We start from the raw sequence: 19,256 nt of genomic DNA, 5'->3' as shown, positions 1-19,256 counted from the left end.
TTTGTCTTTTACTTGCTACTTTCATTCAAATGTACAGCGGTTCCTTTTTAATCAGAAGAATTCACCTGTATGCTGCCAGCTAATACAGGATTAATATACGTTTAAATGACATATTCTTGTATCTTGTAATTTAATATTTGTTGGAAATCTCTCGTCTTCGTTTCCGTTCAAAGGCCAGAGATGTCATTGTGTTCAGTGATTCTGGAGAAGGAGACTTCTGCTCTTATCTGCCACACAGAGTAGCTTTTATTGATTCAAAACAATTTAAAAGATTTGAATACTGCCTGTGAGAGAATGATGCATTGATTAGAAATGTGTGTGCACTGTCATTTTACAATTGTAATTAAATAAACTGCCCTCATGCTGTTGTATGGATAGCACTGGTTTCTGTTCAAAAACATACACACACACCTGTTTGTCTTTATTTCTTCATATGTCTCGGAAACAAAACTCATATAATATTTTTTTTTTAATCTGAAAGAAATCGATGTATCACAGAAGAAAACCATCAAATACTCAAATACTTAAAAAGCTGAAATCTGAGAATTTCTGGCATTTTGCAGTTCAAGTAATTCATCAATGTAGCTATCGTTTGAGTTCAATATAATCATTCATTATAATATGATATAATATACGACAATGATCAAATAAGATACATTTTTTTGTCATCCATCTATATACAGTGCAGTTCAGTAGATGAGCAGAATTGTGTTGAACGAATAAACATGAAGTTCAAACAACAAGATACAAAAACAACAAGATACAGAACAAGATACAGAACAAGGCACAAGCATTTGAAACAACAAACATGTAGTGCAATAACAGAAGGAGAAGAGTAAATATAAATACAGGTAGCGTAAATGAATGCAAACAAAAGTTAAGTGCAATGGTAAAAGCAGTTTTATTTTCCCTGAGGATATTCTGTCAGCAGCAGTCAATACGAGTAAATTATCATCCAGGATTATTCTTTGGAAATTTGTATTTTATTTTATAAATGATAAATATAATAGATATACATTTATTGTTTATTATTTATTATTTATTTAAATATAAATACATATATATTTTACTTAAATATGAATAAATAAATATATATGTAAAATAAAATAATAATATTTATATATATATATAGTCTTCCAAAAAAGATGATATGATGATTAAACGTCTTCTTTGGTTGTATAAATCATACATATTTATTGATATATATCATTTTTTATTGCCATATCAGCTGTACTTTTCACCTAGATTTGCTTATCATTTGTACCAACAGGACAGTGTGCAGGTACGCATGCGCACGGTTGACAGCAACTAGCAATCGTGCGCATGCGTACTTGCATGCTCTATACAACAGCCAGCTGATGCCATCCAGCTAGCCACAGCGCGGCTACCGATTTTGGGGTTTTGTTTTCCTGGAGCACACAAAACCGTCACACTCAAATGTAATACATCCTGCGGCAGCGACACAACTAGGATTAAATAACTAAGATGAATACAAGTATGGCGGTTGTACTTAAAAGCCTTGACAGCTCTTCGTCTGTGTAGTTAGCTCGCTAGCTAGCTAGGTTAAAGTTGATAGCGCCTGAATAGCATCAACGCTAGCTTAGCTTAGCTTAGCTACGCGGTCGGTTTTGGTACCAGAAAGCTTCATCGTCAGCCATGGGGATACTGTTCACGAAGCTATGGAGGCTTTTTAACCACCAAGGTAAGACAGGTTCCGTGTTACTGTCATGAAGACGTGTGAGCTATAGGTGGTGAAGAGAAGGCCCGCAGAGAAAGACTCATGTTAGCTTATAAACAGCTTTCTACACGTTCATATTAAAGTATTATGTTCTTATCTTGTTGTATATGTGTGCAGGCTTCACCAACCAGCCGTAGATTAACCTTATTATCGTTTAAAGTGGTGAAGAATGTCGTTTAGATCATTCCTTTATTGTCATCCATCTATAGAGATATATATTTATTCTTTATATAAATATTCTCAGTATATGAGCATGATTGTGTTTCCCTGGTGCCAAAAACAAAAAAAATAAACATAAAGATCAAAGAACAGCAAGATACACATTGAGGGAAGTCTTTCTTTTTTTACGTTTATATTTTATTTGATATACCACAAATATAATGTGTGTACATATAATATTTATTTATTCTTTATTTAAATACGACATTCTACACAATAATATATAAGTATTATATTCAAACAATCAAACAAACTTTATTTCAGACTCAGGACTCAACAATAACAGTACACAAGCCTAGTTAGTTAATTTAATATTATTCTATTTCATTGTATATATATATATATATATATATATAGTGCATTTTTATACTCAATATTTTATTTTTTATTCTGTTACTTTGATTGCTTTACCTGTATCATGATGCTGCTGCAGCGAACACATTTCCCCTTGTGGGATTAAAAAAGTCTCTCTCTTTCTCTCTCATTGTCTGTCTCTCTCTCTGTCTCTCTCTGTCTCTCTCTCTCTCTGTCTCTCTCTCTCTCTCTCTCTCTTTGTCTCTCTCTCGCTCTCTGTCTCTCTCTCTCTCTCTCTGTCTCTCTCTCGTGTTCTGCATTAACGTAGATTATTTATGTCTCTGTGGATGGATTGATGGTTAGGTGACACCAGGTGGATCCCTGGATCGTGACGTTGAGCCCGTAAACAGAAAGCTAACGCTCGGTGTGTAACATGAGCACCGTGGTGCTGAACGCTGACGAGAGGCGGCTACACAGGCAGAGCACAGTGAAAGCAGCCACATCAGCACAAAGAACAGGGCCAATAAGGACCGAGGGATGAATCACATTGACTTTTGCACTGTAATCACATAATCAGTGTGATGTCAGCTTATACAGGTAACCCACAGTCCTTCTTACGCTCTGCTGTCTGCTCGTGATGCTCTGACAGGAATACCGTGTAGCAGGAGGTCACATGGGACAATTAGCTGACAACAGTTTGAACAATTAATCCCAAAAATAATTGATATAATTCAGTAAAATAATTGTTATTTTCACATCACCTTTTTTAATCTAATGTCAGCAATTCAGTGAACCCCAAAAATAATTTCACACTTTGATTTGCTTCCTCAAAACAAGGATAACTTTGAACATCCTGTTTTAGTCCATCATGACAGTGGATCATGTGGGACTCGCATACTGCTGAGGCTGTCTTTCTGTCTTTCTGTCCAACAGTACGATGTGAGTGACACACAGGTTCGTTAGCCGTTTACTTACTGCATCACGTTAGTCAAACATTTACCTTGGATTGCTGCTTCTCTCTCTCTCGTACCGTTTGTAAAGTGACTTTAGATTCTTGTTTGTTTGGACACATTGAGGCGTGTTTCAAGTTAAAACAAGAGTAATTGATATGAATCATTAAAATCAGATTCATCAGTGTAATGTCAGCAACACACCCACAAATCAGTTCACACGTCTCCAAAACCAAACAGATAACTTAAATAATGAGTACAACAAAGGTCCATACGATGCTAGTAACAGAATGAGTTTCATACAGTAACTAATAAACAGAGCTTATTCATCTGAAGTCTCCACATCATGTGAAGCTGATGGGCGTGTTTCCTAATTTAACAGTCCAACAAAAAAGTAATTGATAAATTAAAAGTAATTGATAGTTGCAGGCCTACCCTACTTATATTATCCTTTTATAAAATGTGGGACAAACATCCCTTTGACTGCGTTCTCGGACATAAACGTTGTCAGAAAGCTGTGATGGTGTGCTGTTGCCGTCTTCCTCTGGTTAGTCATCAATAGACGGTCCTCTCTGAGCCGTGTTTGACTTTAAACCCTCGTGTCACCGGACTATAAGGTTTTTATTGTAACCTCTGGATCTCGCCCCAGCTGCCTCTTCAAGTCTCAGGAAGTCCGTCTCCGATTGATTGATTTCTCCCTCAGTGGAACCACAGAGGTCCATTCAGAGAGCAGGAGGGCATGTGATCAGACAGAACGGACTTCTTATGTATTCTCCAACTGTTTATTGTTTGAGGGCTTCAAGGATTCAACATAATGGCTTCCTGTCTGTTTTCATTGATCTTATTCTGGGTGTTCGGGACTATCCCGGTCTATCCCGAGTCATTGGGCAACAGGTGGGGTACACCTGAACACACTCACTACTGTACGGGGCAGGTTAGAGCTTCCAGTGCGTCGAACTTTATTGACAGAAAATAATCCCTTTTGAGAATTGTTGATCATTGAAACTTTCAAAATCATTGTTTCAGGCAAAATTAGCCACGTTCTGTTAGTTCCATCCTCTAACGTGTGAAGGTTCTACGTGTTCTCGTCATATTTGACAGTAAATGTCTTTGATGGGCGTTCCACACAAGCAGCCCCTGTGTAAGGTTGTTTATTGGTTTAGTTAGAAGGTATACAGGCTGCATGACCTTTTTTAAGTAAAGTTTTTTTGCTTCTCAAGCATCTTTGAGCTGCACAGAACTGACTTGTTGACCTCCAACCGCTGCAGACAGCGTAGTGAGCAGTCTGCTGCGTTGTGTGTTTTTGCTCCTCGTCCTCACAGCTGTTTGGTTTCAGGTTCAACATGACACCGTTGCGTAGATTTAAAAAAAAAAAAGCCCAAAGTTGTTATCTTTTTCAGCTGCTTTCACTTCCTCTGCTTTCATGAGGTTTTAGTTGAACAGGTGCAGCCAAACTGTAAATGGTGATGTGTGTTTTTACGGAGCAGAAGATGTTATTTAACACGGTTCACACAATACTTTCTGTAATCTCTCTGAATCCTAAAGTGTGTTTCCAGACGGGAAAGGTGAGGGAGCTTTGTATACTTCTGGAATACACCTTTTAAATGGATTATTACAGAAAGTCTACAACCACTAATAAAAAGCACTCTTTTTGATTCATAACCCACCGAAGAAACGTCATCAGTTATTCATCTTCAGTCTGTGAGAAGCTGGAGTGAATTGCTGCACATTTCTTCATTCTTCCATCAGTGAATGTGTTTCACTCACTGTGTGCTTTGGAACACTTCAGAATCCAGATTATTTATGTATCGGCTCTGAAAGCTTAGGAACCAGTCGGCCTCGATCTACAGGCTGCTGCTGTGATTGGTGAGGAAGCATCCCATCATTCAGATTCCAGCTGACGTCTGTGCTCGTGTGTTCGCCCCAAACGTCCGTCAGACTTGCTTTGCTGTTGAGCGCTGGCCGGCCGGAGCTTTCATCAGTCGAGGCTCTCTGGACAATAAGCTAAAAGTACCCAACACGCTCTGGGCCTTCCACGTAGCTCAACGAGGGAGCTATTCCAGGCTGGGCAAATATATATAACTAATAAATAACTTCACATGGAATCAGGCAGACGGACAACACCTTCTGGAAGGATCGGGAAAAACAAACAAAACGTCATTTGATGTCATTATTATTATTATTATAGTAATGCATGCAGCTTTAAATGGCAGGTTTCTCTTATATTCTATTGCAAATTAAAATAACGTTCTCCTTGTGTGAGGGAGCTACGTAACATACTTTAAATTTGGACGGCAATGACATCTACTGTTACCGATATTATCTGCCGGTCTCACCTAATTTGACTATCCTGCCATTGTCTACTAAAATGACATCTTCTGCTATCAACCACCCGCCTGATTCCACGAGAATGCTGCATTAGAAGTGAAGTAGTTCACATGTCTGTACAGTACTTAAAAAAAACAACGCTACCGACTTGGAAAATGTTAAAACTAGACGGCAACCTCCGGTTCTGCCGAGTGAAGCCGATGCTTCATGTGTTAAAGCTGCATTCTCTCTAGTGTCCACCAGGGGGCGACTCCTCTGGTTGTATAGAAGTCTATGAGAAAATGACTCTACTTCTCTCTTGATTTATTACCTCAGTAAACATTGTAAACATGAGTTTATGGTCTCAATCTCTAGTTTCAAGTCTTCTTCAATACAGCATGATGTTCATTTAGTAAATGATGGTCCATTTAGAGTCACACAGACCATAAAGCAGGGGATGCTTTAGGGGCGGGGCTACGCGGTGATTGACAGGTCTCTACCAGAGACGTATACGGCGTCTCTACGTCACTCCTCAGTCCAGATATGCTCACTTCCTGTTCACTGGTTGATAAAAACATCATGGTGGCAGTGAAATTGCTGAACTGGAGGCTTCATAACGTCGGTCCACAAACCAACGAGGACTGACGTTAATATTTGATGTGCTTGAGAGCTCCAAGCTCACAAAATGAGGATTCAGGATTCAGATTTAGAGCTCTGTGAGTTCTCCTCAGCTGGAGGACAAATGCATCCCTAACGTCCAGGCCTCGATGTGATGGCGTCTCTCTTCTTGTAGACCAAACATGAAGATGTTTCTGATAAGCTTAGACTTTGAAAACATGTCTAGGAGCAGAAAGATCTTGATCTCTTTCGGTCACGCTGTAGTTCCTCTTGTTTTAACCACTTTAGTCATAGCTAAAAAACACCAACCGGTCTTTGTTCCTCGTTTGTATCCTCTGTGATGTCACAGGTTCTGAAACAACCGATTTAAAAAGAGCCTGTAGTGCTGTTGAAGAGTATAAATGTCACAAAAGATTTGTAGAAAATTACCAGAGCTCTGATTCCTCGTTCCTCCTCCTGACCGTAGGACATCGTACTGTTGTCTTGTCACTTTAGTGTATCAGCAGCAAGATAGCAGGTCATCCTACTTGTCACTTCCTGTCAGTGTTTTTCACAGGTAAAGTGTGTGTGTGTGTGTGTGTGTGTGTGTCATCTCCACAGCTGCTGTACAGGCTTGTTTAAAGACCACCCACCATCTCATCTGTAGCTGTGAGAGTACTTTCAGCTTTGCTCGATGTGTGAAGCCACACAACGATGGCACTGAAGGTTAAATGCTGAACACAAAACTCTCTGAACCCTAAAGCAGTTTTGGGTGTTTTTTGTTTTGGCTCCCGTCACATTGTTCTCTCTGTGGTTCCTCTGTAATATAAAGTTCTGCTCCTCTATGAACAGAACCATCACGACTAGAAGTAGCGAGAACTACAACGTGTCTTTAGTGCAGAACAACACAGTTACAATGACGTACATCATACAAAAAGAAAGAAAATGCAAGTTTAATTTCTTTGATCATTTATCTATATATCCAACATTTGAATAAGTCTCCACAAGTGTTACCAATCCTGGAAAAAAAGTAGGCTCCACATAAATATTAAACTATTGACATGTTTTCAGCCTCTCCTCTCTTCTCCTCTCCTCTCCTCTCCTGTCTCCTCCCCTCCTCTCCTCTCCTGTCTCCTCTCTCCTCCTCTCCTCTCCTCTCTCCTCTCCTCTCCTCTCTGTGTTCACTTCCTGTAGTTCAGTCAGAGCTCCTCCTCTCTTGTGGTCACATGACTGTTGGTCTCAGATGAATCAATCATGACGTCATAGTTTCACTAAGGAGCTCACACTTTAATGTTTTTTTATTAGTGGTGAGATTTTAAATGAGAACATGTAGATTAGAATAAAATGTAGTTGATGAAATATCACAATTATAAACTTAGGTTCGGGTTCCTTTTCTTACTGAAGCGTTTGTCACACACGATGTGTTCAATGACCGTCGGAAAGATGAAAATCTAACAATGATGACGTTTTTTTTAAACTTCCGGCTGTGATGCAGTGTAGTTTTGGGGATTGTTTAAAGAAAACATGCTTTTCCATCTCTCAGGGTTAAACAGATTGCTCGGCTGAGTTCACTGTGAATTATTTAAAGTGTCTTTATTGCCTTTCAGAGCACAAAGTTATTATTGTGGGCCTGGACAATGCTGGCAAGACCACAATTCTATACCAGTTGTGAGTATCCAAACATAGCACTCAGTCAGCTCGCAGGTTTATCCATCCATAATGTCTAATAAATGGATAAAGTCATTTTTATGAATGTTTTCTTTCCCCCTTGTTCTGTATGTTGTAGTTCAATGAATGAGGTGGTGCACACCTCTCCTACCATCGGGAGCAACGTGGAGGAGATCGTGGTCAACAACACTCATTTCCTGATGTGGGACATCGGGGGCCAGGAGTCCCTCCGGTCATCGTGGAACACGTACTACACAAACACAGAGGTACATAGCAGGTTATGGTGAACACGTACTACACACACACAGAGGTACATAACAGGTTATGGAGAACACGTACTACACACACACAGAGGTACATAACAGGTTATGGAGAACACGTACTACACACACACACACACACACACACAGAGGTACATAACAGGTTATGGTGGCTCACTTGGCTCAAAAAGACTTGTAGTGCATCCTTCAGCATCTGACTGAAATAGGTAGAAGTGTTTATCTAAAAATCATCTGCTTCGAGATTGTTTGTTTAGGTTGTTTTGTTTAAAATAGATTTCTATAAACTGATATATAGTCAGATTTTTCCACATTGTTAAATGCCAGCGACTGTCTGCAGACTTCCCGTTATTAGAATGCAGTGCCATCACACGGACTCATTAACTCCGTTATGTCTCGTTATCTGTGGGCAGTTTGTCATCGTGGTGGTCGACAGCACCGACAGAGAACGGATCTCCGTGACCAAAGAGGAGCTCTGCAGAATGCTCGCACATGAAGTGAGTATCACGAAGAATGATGATGATTCTTAAAGACTTTTATTTAAATGTATTCATATAAATGTTTATGGTTTATTTCATGTTTATAATATATACAGCCTATGGTGTTAGCTAAATACTGGCTAACGGTACTTTTCTCTCTACATTGTTCAGGTAAAATGAAAATGAACAAACGTTTGTATTGTAGCTCACGGTGTTTGTGATTAGACTTAATATTACTAGTTAAGGTGCTGACGTATGCTGTGATGAGCTGATGAAGAGTCAGTTAATAAACCTACATGTAGGGATGAAGGTTCAGGTTAGATTTATCAGTTGGCAAAATTAGAGGCTACGAATTGAGTTATTGGTGCACAGGCAGCAATTATTAATGTAATTCACGAGAGAAAAGCCATTAAATTGTGTATCGTTTGATCCTCGTCTGTCACACCAGCTGGACTATCACAGGAAAAGAGTGGGAACCGTTTAGAATTTGAATATCGACGTTATAAATGAAGCTTGGAAGTGTTCAGTGTTCACCCTCTCCTCTCGCGCCGTCTCTCATCCGTCCTCCAGGATTTAAGAAGGGCCGGGCTGCTGATCTTTGCCAACAAGCAGGATGTGAAAGGCTGCATGTCGGTGGCCGAGATCTCCCAGAGCCTCCAGCTCACCTCCGTCAAAGACCACCAGTGGCACATCCAGGCCTGCTGCGCCCTCACTGGGGAGGGGTGAGAACTGCATTTACTGATCACTGACTCTCGTTATATTAGACCGGAGTGGTGCAACGGATCAGCAGACAATATGAAAGGAAGCAAATATAACTCTTAGAGATCTTGCCGATCATTCATGATGCATATTAACATATTAAAACATCTCCTTCAAACTACTGGATTTATTCAAGTTCATCACCAAAACTACATTTTACAGACTACATGTGAACACATCATGATAACGTTATAATGTACCTTCAGCCAGTACTCATGTTCACTGAGCAGAGCCTGAAGGCATCATGATGTCACTGAATGAACCTCCGTTGGTTAGCCGTTAGCGGTGCTGCTAACGTTACTAGCTCTCCTCTGATTGGTTGTTTACAATGAAACATGATCAGAGATCAGAGACTAGAAACATGTTCTACTGAGTCAGTGAAACTTTATTTCATGCTGTGATGGTTAAACTGTCATTAATCCACGGATCACATGCATGCTGAACCTTATTACTATTAGACTGTAAAGAAACGCGTCTTTGTGCTTTTATGTGAGAAGAAACGTTGCCATTAATTCATCTTAACGCCCGTCTCCCGTCCTCTCGTCCTCCTCCAGGTTGTGCCAGGGTCTGGAGTGGATGATGTCCCGGCTGCGCGTGAGATGATGACCTTTTTGACTTTTGCTCCAGAGTGCTCCCTCGCTCTTTGTGTTCTCTGCCTCCAGACGTGAGCTTGAATGGAGGACGGAGGTTTGACGGACGGCCCTCTCCTCTTTCCTGTGACGCGCTGACGTGGGCGGACCGACCGCCAGGACGTCACTTTCTTCTGGGATAATTTATTTTACAAAAAAGACGTCTTGAACTCGGAACAACAACAACAAAAAAGAAAAAAAAGACCTTTTTTACTGAAGGACAACAACAAGACTCAACTTATTTAAACTGAAATGTGTGCACGGTTTTCCTTTTTCAGCAAAAACACGGACGTCGGCATAAGTGTCTGACGTGGAACTGTACGTGGACTTGTTCTCCAGCTGTGTGGGACTCCAGCCCACGGTGGCCTTGCAGTATTGCCAGACTGGCTGTGGCAATTTTGATTGCCTCCCCCCCCCCCCCCTCCCTCCCGTGTGTACAGTCCAGTGTTCTCTTTTAACGTGGTGCCTGATGCAGAATGTTGGAGTGATGACGGTTAATGGTGGCTGAAAAAAAACATGCTGAAAAAGGAGGGTAAAAAATCACAACATGCCCTCTTCTTTTCAGTCCCTACGAATAATCAGTGAAATAAAGTGTTTTTATCTGTTTCAGGTGAATCGCAGCGTGTCGTGAATGAGTTTCTTGTTGTGTAACGTCACTTCTTGTTGTCCTTTAGTGGGCTGAATGTGTCACATGAGCTCACGGTGCCGGATGCTTTTCAGGGAGCGTGATGAGCAGCTTCAGGAGTAGAGAGGAGAGACATTCAGAGTTAAGACAGACGAGGGATTCAGGGAGAAGAGGAGAGACCGAGCAGCTCGCAGTGAGTGGTTGAGATAAGAAAAGCACAGCGTAGCACTGAAGCCTCGATCATTATCGGCGGTGTGAAGCCCAGATGTGTGTGCCAGAAAATGACGTAATCACGTAAAGGTGATAAAGTAGTGTATGAGTTTACAGTTGGTTATATTTCCTCCTTGTGGAGGTTGATTTATGGCGTTTATGGCCGGTTAAACTCGTCTTCTCAACGTCACGATAAACAAAGCTCAACAGAAACCGAAACAAAACTCCTCCGGTTGTTTGTGTCGCCGCCGCTACGACCGCGTTGACTCATCAGCTCTGTGGTACTTTTGCTATGAGGAAGTTGTTTTTACAAAGTAAGCTAACTGCTCTACCTCCAGCTGGACGAGTCCCACGTGTGGTTGATTTCATTATTTTATTTGTGTTATTTAACAGCCTGAACACAGATCTTAAGTATTTGAACGGATGCTTTTCTTTGAGCAGACGGCTTCAATGTGAGCATTGATGATCATTTTCTTCACTTTGAATCTTACGACCGTGTAATCTAGATAAAAGAAGATGAGATCCTCCTTTATTAGTGCCACAGATAACTATCACCCTGCAGCTGGTTTTTCACCGTCTTTTAACTTTAAATACATTTTTGCTTTAAGGGCAAAAGCTTATTGATAAGGGTGGAGATTTAAATGAATGAACACAAGAAGTCCAAATGAGTGAAGATCATGTGCTTCCCAGGACAACTGAGCACAATGCCTTCTGCTAACAGGAAGAAGATCACAAGATGAGACTTGAAGCCAAACGAGTTCACACAATGCTGATTGACAGAAAAGGCTCTCAGTATTTCACAGGAGTGTTTGTGTTTGTGGTGAGTTTTCCCGATTCGTTTTACGTCAACCAGCGGGAGCTAAAGAGGGGAGAGAACATGGCGACAGAGCAGCAGCAAGAAGAACTGCGGGAAGTCCTAAGAAGTGTCTGTAGTGGATGCTCCAGATTTTAAGCGTCTTCAACCTGCATTCTCTCTAGTGTCCAGGATCTAAAAACGCAGGACTGTCACTCAGGAGACCGCTGTTCATGTCCCGTGTGAAACCAGAAGCCAACGTTGACTTGTTTACCAGGCGGCAACCTTTGGTTCTGGATGTATATAGATATAAAGCTTCATGTGTTAAAGCTGCATTCTCTCTAGTGTCCACCAGGGGGCGACTCCTCTGGTTGTATAGAAGTCTATGAGAAAATGACTCTACTTCTCTCTTGATTTATTACCTCAGTAAACATTGTAAACATGAGTTTATGGTCTCAATCTCTAGTTTCAAGTCTTCTTCAATACAGCATGATGTTCATTTAGTAAATGATGGTCCATTTAGAGTCACACAGACCATAAAGCAGGGGACGCTTTAGGGGCGGGGCTACACAGTGATTGACAGGTCTCTACCAGAGACGTATACGGCGTCTCTACGTCACTCCTCAGTCCAGATATGGTCACTTCCTGTTCACTGGTTGCAAAAAATAAACAAGATGGCAACCGGCGAAATCATCGAACTCAAGGCTTCAAAACGTCCACAAACCAACGAGAGACGTCACGATGACTACGTCTACTTATAAACAGTCTGTGGTGGAGCTTGAATATCTTTTTTCCCAACGACTTTAAAATTGTCTGATCTGTGAATAGCTTTCAGTCAAGTCGTGCACCAAATAATACCCAGAAAAAAAGCTTATCTTCTATGATAATTCGTTGAAACTCTTAAGTTTTGTGTCCACAGTTCAGGACATGAGACCTGTGTGTCCTCAGTTTATTTTCAGTGATGGTGTTAGACACTAAAATCGACCCAAAGATGTGATTGTAGTTAATATTTCTAATGGCACACAAAAGATAAAGTTGTTAGCCTTTGGTCACCAGCATTAACTGACCCAAGACATCACGTTCTTCTTATAGAGCTAGAAAAGGTCAGTGCAGATATGTGTGTTTGTCTGGATTGTAAACAACAACAACATATCCTGTTCCTGCAGAGTCATTCTGTGATCTGACCAATCGCTCGTTTTAGGCCTCTTACCTCACTAGATGCATTGTTTCCTAAGGTGCTGGTGCGCTCGGCTTAACCAGTGTTCGTGTTTATGTTTCGGGTGTCTATCCTGCAGCTGTCGGGTTCTGGTCCCACCGCTCATCAGTCATTTTTTTCCAGTGACTAAGCATCATGTACCCCCCCTCTGAACCTTAAAGCACTGGCTTCATGTGCGTGGATGGGGTTGGTTTTGAGATATAGCCTTCAATATAAATCCTCCTTTAAAATGTGACCACTTTTTCAGTTTTGCAGATTAGATGAGATTTAAAAAGAAAAAAGCTGCAGTGATGTTGCTACTGAGGACCCAGCAGCAAGGAAACGTTACCAGCCCTCCAGTCCACACAGAGAGAGAGAGAGAGAGAGAGAGAGAGAGAGAGAGAGAGAGAGAGAGAGAGAGAGAGAGAGAGAGAGAGAGAGAGAGAGACACTCAGCTGCTGCTGTCCATCTTTCTGCCTCCTGGCACAAAGAGGGAGAGCAGAGGTTTGACGTACCACAGAGATAGAAGCTCATCCTCTGAGGAGACGGACGTGTAAATACATGGTACAACATTCATTCTTTCTCTCAAGTCTTGATAAGTTGATGCCGTGTTTGCCTCTTCATTCATAAATCAACCATATAGCTGCCACTTGACCTCAAACGTGTATATATAGCGTATGTCATCTAGAAATAGTTCTTGATGTATTTTTGTACCTAATATACTTTGATAGCAGTCTGCTCCACTGCTTTGAAATGTAGCTTCTTTTTGTTTTTTGACCCACCAGAGGCTGAGTGTTGTTCCTCTAGTATATGTTATGCTGATAGAAGAGGAATCCTCTCACTTACATCAATGCAGAGTTCTCTTTATTTGAGCTTTCGGTCTAAAGGACCGTCATCAGAGATAACAGTATCCTGCAAAGATCTCTTCTATCAGTTAGAACGGTGTTGATACTTCCAGCTATTTAATTAAGATGAAGCCAGTGAATACAGGGCAGTATCAATATATTGTGATTAAAAATATATATATTATATATATATAAATTGATAATATCAAGCACACACTGACTCAAATCTTTCAGTGAATCTGATTAAACTTAGTTAAATCAAACTAAAAGTAATCTTTGTGTGCATGTGAACATAGTGAGTGTATAGCTGGAAATATTCACTTATTCATGTTCTCTATAATCTCACCTGAAACTGTTGTGTTCATTTTGAACTTAAATTCTAAATTGAATGAGGAAATACTTTTGTATCGATAGAAGATTTGACCGTAGCTTTCAGGACGAGCTCTCAATGTAGATATGAAGGACTCATTCTAAGTTAAAGAAGACAATGATGACTCTCCTCTACAATCTCTCCTCTACGATCTCCTCTACAATCTCTCCTCTACGATCTCTCCTCTACAATCTCTCCTCTATAATCTCTCCTTTACAATCTCTCCTCTACGATCTCTCCTCTACGATCTCTCCTCTATAATCTCTCCTTTACAATCTCTCCTCTACAATCTCTCCTCTACGATCTCTCCTCTTGTCTCCTCTACGATCTCTCCTCTACAATCTCTCCTCTACGATCTCTCCTCTACAATCTCTCCTCTACGATCTCTCCTCTACGATCTCTCCTCTACAATCTCTCCTCTACGATCTCTCCTCTATAATCTCCCCTCTACAATCTCCCCTCTACAATCTCTCCTCTACGATCTCTCTACAATCTCTCCTCTACAATCTCTCCTCTACAATCTCTCCTCTTGTCTCCTCTACGATCTCTCCTCTACAATCTCTCCTCTTGTCTCCTCTACGATCTCTCCTCTACAATCTCTCCTCTTGTCTCCTTTATGATCTCTCCTCTACAATCTCTCCTCTTGTCTCCTCTACAATCTCTCCTCTACAATCTCTCCTCTACAATCTCTTCTCTATGATCTCTCCTCTACAATCTCTCCTCTTGTCTCCTCTACAATCTCCCCTCTACAATCTCTCCTCTACGATCTCTCCTCTACGATCTCTCCTCTACAATCTCTCCTCTACGATCTCTCCTCTATAATCTCCCCTCTACAATCTCTCCTCTACGATCTCTCTACAATCTCTCCTCTACAATCTCTCCTCTACAATCTCTCCTCTTGTCTCCTCTACGATCTCTCCTCTACAATCTCTCCTCTTGTCTCCTCTACGATCTCTCCTCTGCAATCTCTCCTCTTGTCTCCTTTATGATCTCTCCTCTACAATCTCTCCTCTTGTCTCCTCTACAATCTCTTCTCTACGATCTCTTCTCTACGATCTCTCCTCTTGTCTCCTCTACGATCTCTTCTCTACAATCTCTTCTCTACAATCTCTCCTCTTGTCTCCTCTACAATCTCTTCTCTACGATCTCTCCTCTTGTCTCCTCTACGATCTCTTCTCTACAATCTCTTCTCTACAATCTCTTCTCTACAATCTCTCCTCTTGTCTCCTCTACGATCTCTTCTCTACAATCTCTCCTCTACAATCTCTCCTCTTGTCTCCTCTACGATCTCTCCTCTACAATCTCTTCTCTACAATCTCTCCTCTTGTCTCCTCTACGATCTCTTCTCTACAATCTCTTCTCTACAATCTCTCCTCTTGTCTCCTCTACGATCTCTCCTCTACAATCTCTCCTCTACAATCTCTCCTCTTGTCTCCTCTACGATCTCTCCTCTACAATCTCTCCTCTTGTCTCCTCTACGATCTCTCCTCTACAATCTCTCCTCTTGTCTCCTTTATGATCTCTCCTCTACAATCTCTCCTCTTGTCTCCTCTACAATCTCTTCTCTACGATCTCTTCTCTACGATCTCTCCTCTTGTCTCCTCTACGATCTCTTCTCTACAATCTCTTCTCTACAATCTCTCCTCTTGTCTCCTCTACAATCTCTTCTCTACGATCTCTCCTCTTGTCTCCTCTACGATCTCTTCTCTACAATCTCTCCTCTACAATCTCTTCTCTACAATCTCTCCTCTTGTCTCCTCTACGATCTCTTCTCTACAATCTCTTCTCTACAATCTCTCCTCTTGTCTCCTCTACAATCTCTTCTCTACGATCTCTTCTCTACGATCTCTCCTCTTGTCTCCTCTACAATCTCTTCTCTACAATCTCTCCTCTTGTCTCCTCTACAATCTCTTCTCTACAATCTCTCCTCTATAATCTCTCCTCTACAATCTCTTCTCTACGATCTCTCCTCTTGTCTCCTCTACAATCTCTCCTCAATCTCATCTCTTCTCAATTCCTCTCCTCTCTACTGCTCTAAATGTATCATGTCATGTCAAAGCAAATGTCAAGACTTGTGTGGGTTGACTCATTATTCATTTACAGGCTTTGTCTGTAATCCAAGGGGCATTGGTGATTTGTCAGACCTCATTTCTTTTAGATAGAGTCATCAAACCTCCTTGAGGTTGATGTTGACCTGATTCTAGAGAGGACCAGCTCAGGGTCAGCTAACAGATGACCTCAACAGGTCTGGCTCTCAGCCCTGCTGGGTCTTCAGCTCACAGATCACACCTGCTTCCAAAACCTTTTGCAAAAAAGAAAACACAAAACAAGCTAGCATTTGTCAACACACCCCCTCACACAGAGTGCTGCTGTGGTAGTCGGGGTTGACCCTTCTTTTCTTCTTGTGCTTTCCGTTCCTTCCTCATAACCGTACCGCTGATGCATTCGCCTTGACAGGTGCTCATTTCTGAGGGGATCATTTAGGTATATTTAGATCCTGAAACCTGAGAGCGCCGGCCTGTGATTGGCTGAGTCGGCCACATGATAACCTGGGTAGAAATCGCAGCTGTGTGCTGTCGCCCGGTGTTTCTCTGGAGGGAAGCAGGGAAGACTTTGGCGGCTTGGGAGACCTTTAAACTTTGTATAACCGGTAAGAAAGCAAAAGAAGGAAAACCAAAAACCCTTCAATATCCATATTTCTACACACTTGCATGGCTTTCCATCTGCTCGGACGTCCGTTATTTCCGTCCTCTGCTGCCATCTGGATCCAGCTGATTGAGGGATAAAGAGTGTAAAGGCTCTGCTGCACATTGAAGGAATAACCCAACAATCAAGATCTGCAAGAATCCAACGAGATGAAACCAGGCCTCTCTTTTTTCTTTGGATGTATCTGAAATTCCAGCAGCGGCCTTGTCTCTGAAATCTCAACACCTGTCGAGCTTTTTTTTTGCCCTTTCGTCTATTTCTCTTATTATTGTACAGAGAAAATTGCCTTTTGAATTAAAGAGAGGGTAATGAAGTGCTAAAAAAGGTACTTAGTATGCCATCCTATATTTAACCTGCAGCCTCAGAAGGCATTGGCCCCACCGTTTGCTAAACAGAGTCAACCAATCAGGCTGCGGCATTAGCTTACATGTCAAATAGCTGAAGTTCTGCTGGGCAGCTGTCGCCAACCTTCAGCTCCTCTGAGCTGTGTTGTGGCTGTCGCACATTCACGGGCCTGTTGTAATGTGTCTCACCTTCCTAATCTGCAGCTACTGATTTACACTTTGTGAGGTGTTTCACACACTTCTTTTGTCACTTTGCTTTTAGGATTCAGGCGGTTCAGTTTGAGACCCTAGTGGATGGAAAGTGAGGCTTTTTTTTTTTTTACTGTCAGGAAAATACGGCGGGAATCTTTCGCTGGTACGACACACACTGTTGGTTTAACATCAATGTGTTTTGTGTATTTTTTTTCGAGCATGCGGTTGCTGTGTATTATCTCCTATTTTTGAATCGGGGTAACTGGGTTCAGCAGTGGGGGGATGACTGGCCGCGTCCTAAAATATCACGGGTGCATTTGTCTGATCTCTGGTCTGAGCCCCGGGATAAGCTGTCTGACGCGTGTGATTCGATGCTACTGATGGAACATTTACGTTAACTTCTGAACTTTGTTCATTCACAGTTTAAATGATGAATAATAAATGTTATCTGTGTTTTGCGCAGATCCTCTAAATCCGTCTCAAAATGACGGAAGTTGTGGAGGAGTATGAGGAGTATGAGGAGTATGAGGAGTTTGAGGAGGAGACTGTGGAAGAGGTAAGTGGAAGTTTTCTCACTGTTGTCTGTATTTGATTATCTTTGATTGTTTCCAGCCTAAATACGATTACAAAAATGAGAAATGATTCAGTTGAGGTTAAATACAGGACCTGCAGGTTCTAGTCCCCTATGAATAGTTAAGTTAGTGACCCCCCCCCCCTCCAGTCAGCAGTTCATGGAACAGCTTCTTCTGGTGGATCCGGTTTCAGACGGACACCTTGTGAGTCCTGGATTGCCTTTAACAGCCACTTAAATCAAAACTAGTTCAAATTCAAGACAGAATATTTTACGGGGATATTGTTGTGCTATAAATGTAAAGATGGCAGGAAATCATATGTAGTTCGCATGCCATCCTATATATATATATATATATATATATATATATAATGGAGTCTAGTGACAACAGCCAGATGCACAAGATTGTATTCTTGCATATGATTTAACAGATCATCAGATATCTGCAGCTCGTCTAACCTATCTTCTTCCTCTCGTAGCATAAATAGAGCAGATTGGATTACAGAGAATTCAGGAGTGTACAAGTTTCAGCAAGCTTTGTTTAAATTGACCTGTTTGTGTGTTCACCTGTCACATTTGTCTCCAGATGATCGAACCTCATGTTCATGATCGTGAGAGTTCAGGATGTTTCTAGAGAGCGTTTTGTGTCTGAACTATATTCTGATGTGTGTGAAGGTCTTCCTGTCAGTGTCCAATGGAAGAGTGAAAACAGAAGGCGAACAGCTTAATCTCATATTTCCTGGTGAAATAGGATTAAAGTTTGCCTCGTATATATTTCTTCATACTTAATATTGCTGATATCTTATAGGGGAGTCTGAATGGTTTCAAATCAAATGTGTTGCCAATCAATCAGTCGTCATTTAACTCCCGTATAACATATCGACTGTGTCAAAGAGATTTACCATCTTTACTGCAAAGATGTAAATCGTTTGGGAGGCGGAACAAGCGGAACAACCCATCAACCAAAATCAATACACTCTGATTTCACTGGCGCTTTCATCTACACTGTGGAGAAAAGTTGCATTGTTTGAGTAAACGGTGGGACGGCTTCTTATTCAATCTACAGAATGTGGAGAAACATACGTACGACTGTTCAGCTCGTATATGAGAAAACAAAACATAGATCTAGTTTACTCATTTGCTAATGATCTACTTTATACCTCATTATGATCATGAGTCATATTTTCTTCATATTAAAATGAACAAAACCTAAATTTCATGTTGTTTTATTGACGTGAGCTACTCTCTCTCAGAAAGCAGAGACGTGGTGTCATCACGTATAGAGCTGCTCCACAGACGATAGATTCTCGTAGGAATGACGGATGTTTGAAGTCCAACAGGAAGTCATCATCACTGGTTTCCTCCACAAACAGCCAATAGGATTCTTCCATTCAGGACTCGTTCCTGCAGCTCTTTATGTTTGCGTCCAAAATTGTATTAATTGCGCTTAAACAGTAATGTGCACATCTTTTTTATTATGTCTGAAA

At 41.2% G+C, this 19,256-nt stretch overlaps 2 protein-coding genes across 16 annotated transcripts in view; both read left to right on the top strand.

Annotated features, from left to right (window-relative positions):
• Positions 1 to 1,354: 1,354 nt before the first annotated feature.
• On the top strand, positions 1,355 to 10,518 carry arl5a (ADP-ribosylation factor-like 5A). Its single transcript, XM_079169943.1, has 6 exons — positions 1,355 to 1,702; positions 7,713 to 7,773; positions 7,892 to 8,039; positions 8,465 to 8,548; positions 9,101 to 9,252; positions 9,844 to 10,518. The coding sequence occupies exons 1-6, from the start codon at positions 1,657 to 1,659 to the stop codon at positions 9,890 to 9,892; spliced, it is 540 nt and encodes a 179-aa protein (XP_079026069.1). The 5' UTR covers positions 1,355 to 1,656; the 3' UTR covers positions 9,893 to 10,518.
• A 5,996-nt stretch (positions 10,519 to 16,514) lies between these two features.
• neb (nebulin) overlaps positions 16,515 to 19,256 on the top strand; it is an 82,056-nt gene continuing 79,314 nt past the window's right edge. For all 15 annotated transcript variants that reach the window (XM_079169934.1, XM_079169933.1, XM_079169930.1 and 12 more), the window contains exons 1-2: positions 16,515 to 16,606; positions 17,662 to 17,754. In XM_079169934.1, coding sequence (XP_079026060.1) covers positions 17,683 to 17,754 — 72 coding nt within the window. In that variant the 5' untranslated portion in view covers positions 16,515 to 16,606; positions 17,662 to 17,682. The remainder of the gene's footprint in view (positions 16,607 to 17,661; positions 17,755 to 19,256) is intronic.

The sequence above is a fragment of the Pholis gunnellus genome (assembly GCF_910591455.1).
Source record: "Pholis gunnellus genome assembly, chromosome: 12".
Classification (NCBI taxonomy): Eukaryota; Metazoa; Chordata; class Actinopteri; order Perciformes; family Pholidae; genus Pholis; species Pholis gunnellus.
The sequence above is the reverse complement of the archived record's forward strand: the minus strand, read 5'-3'. Positions and strand labels throughout refer to the sequence as shown.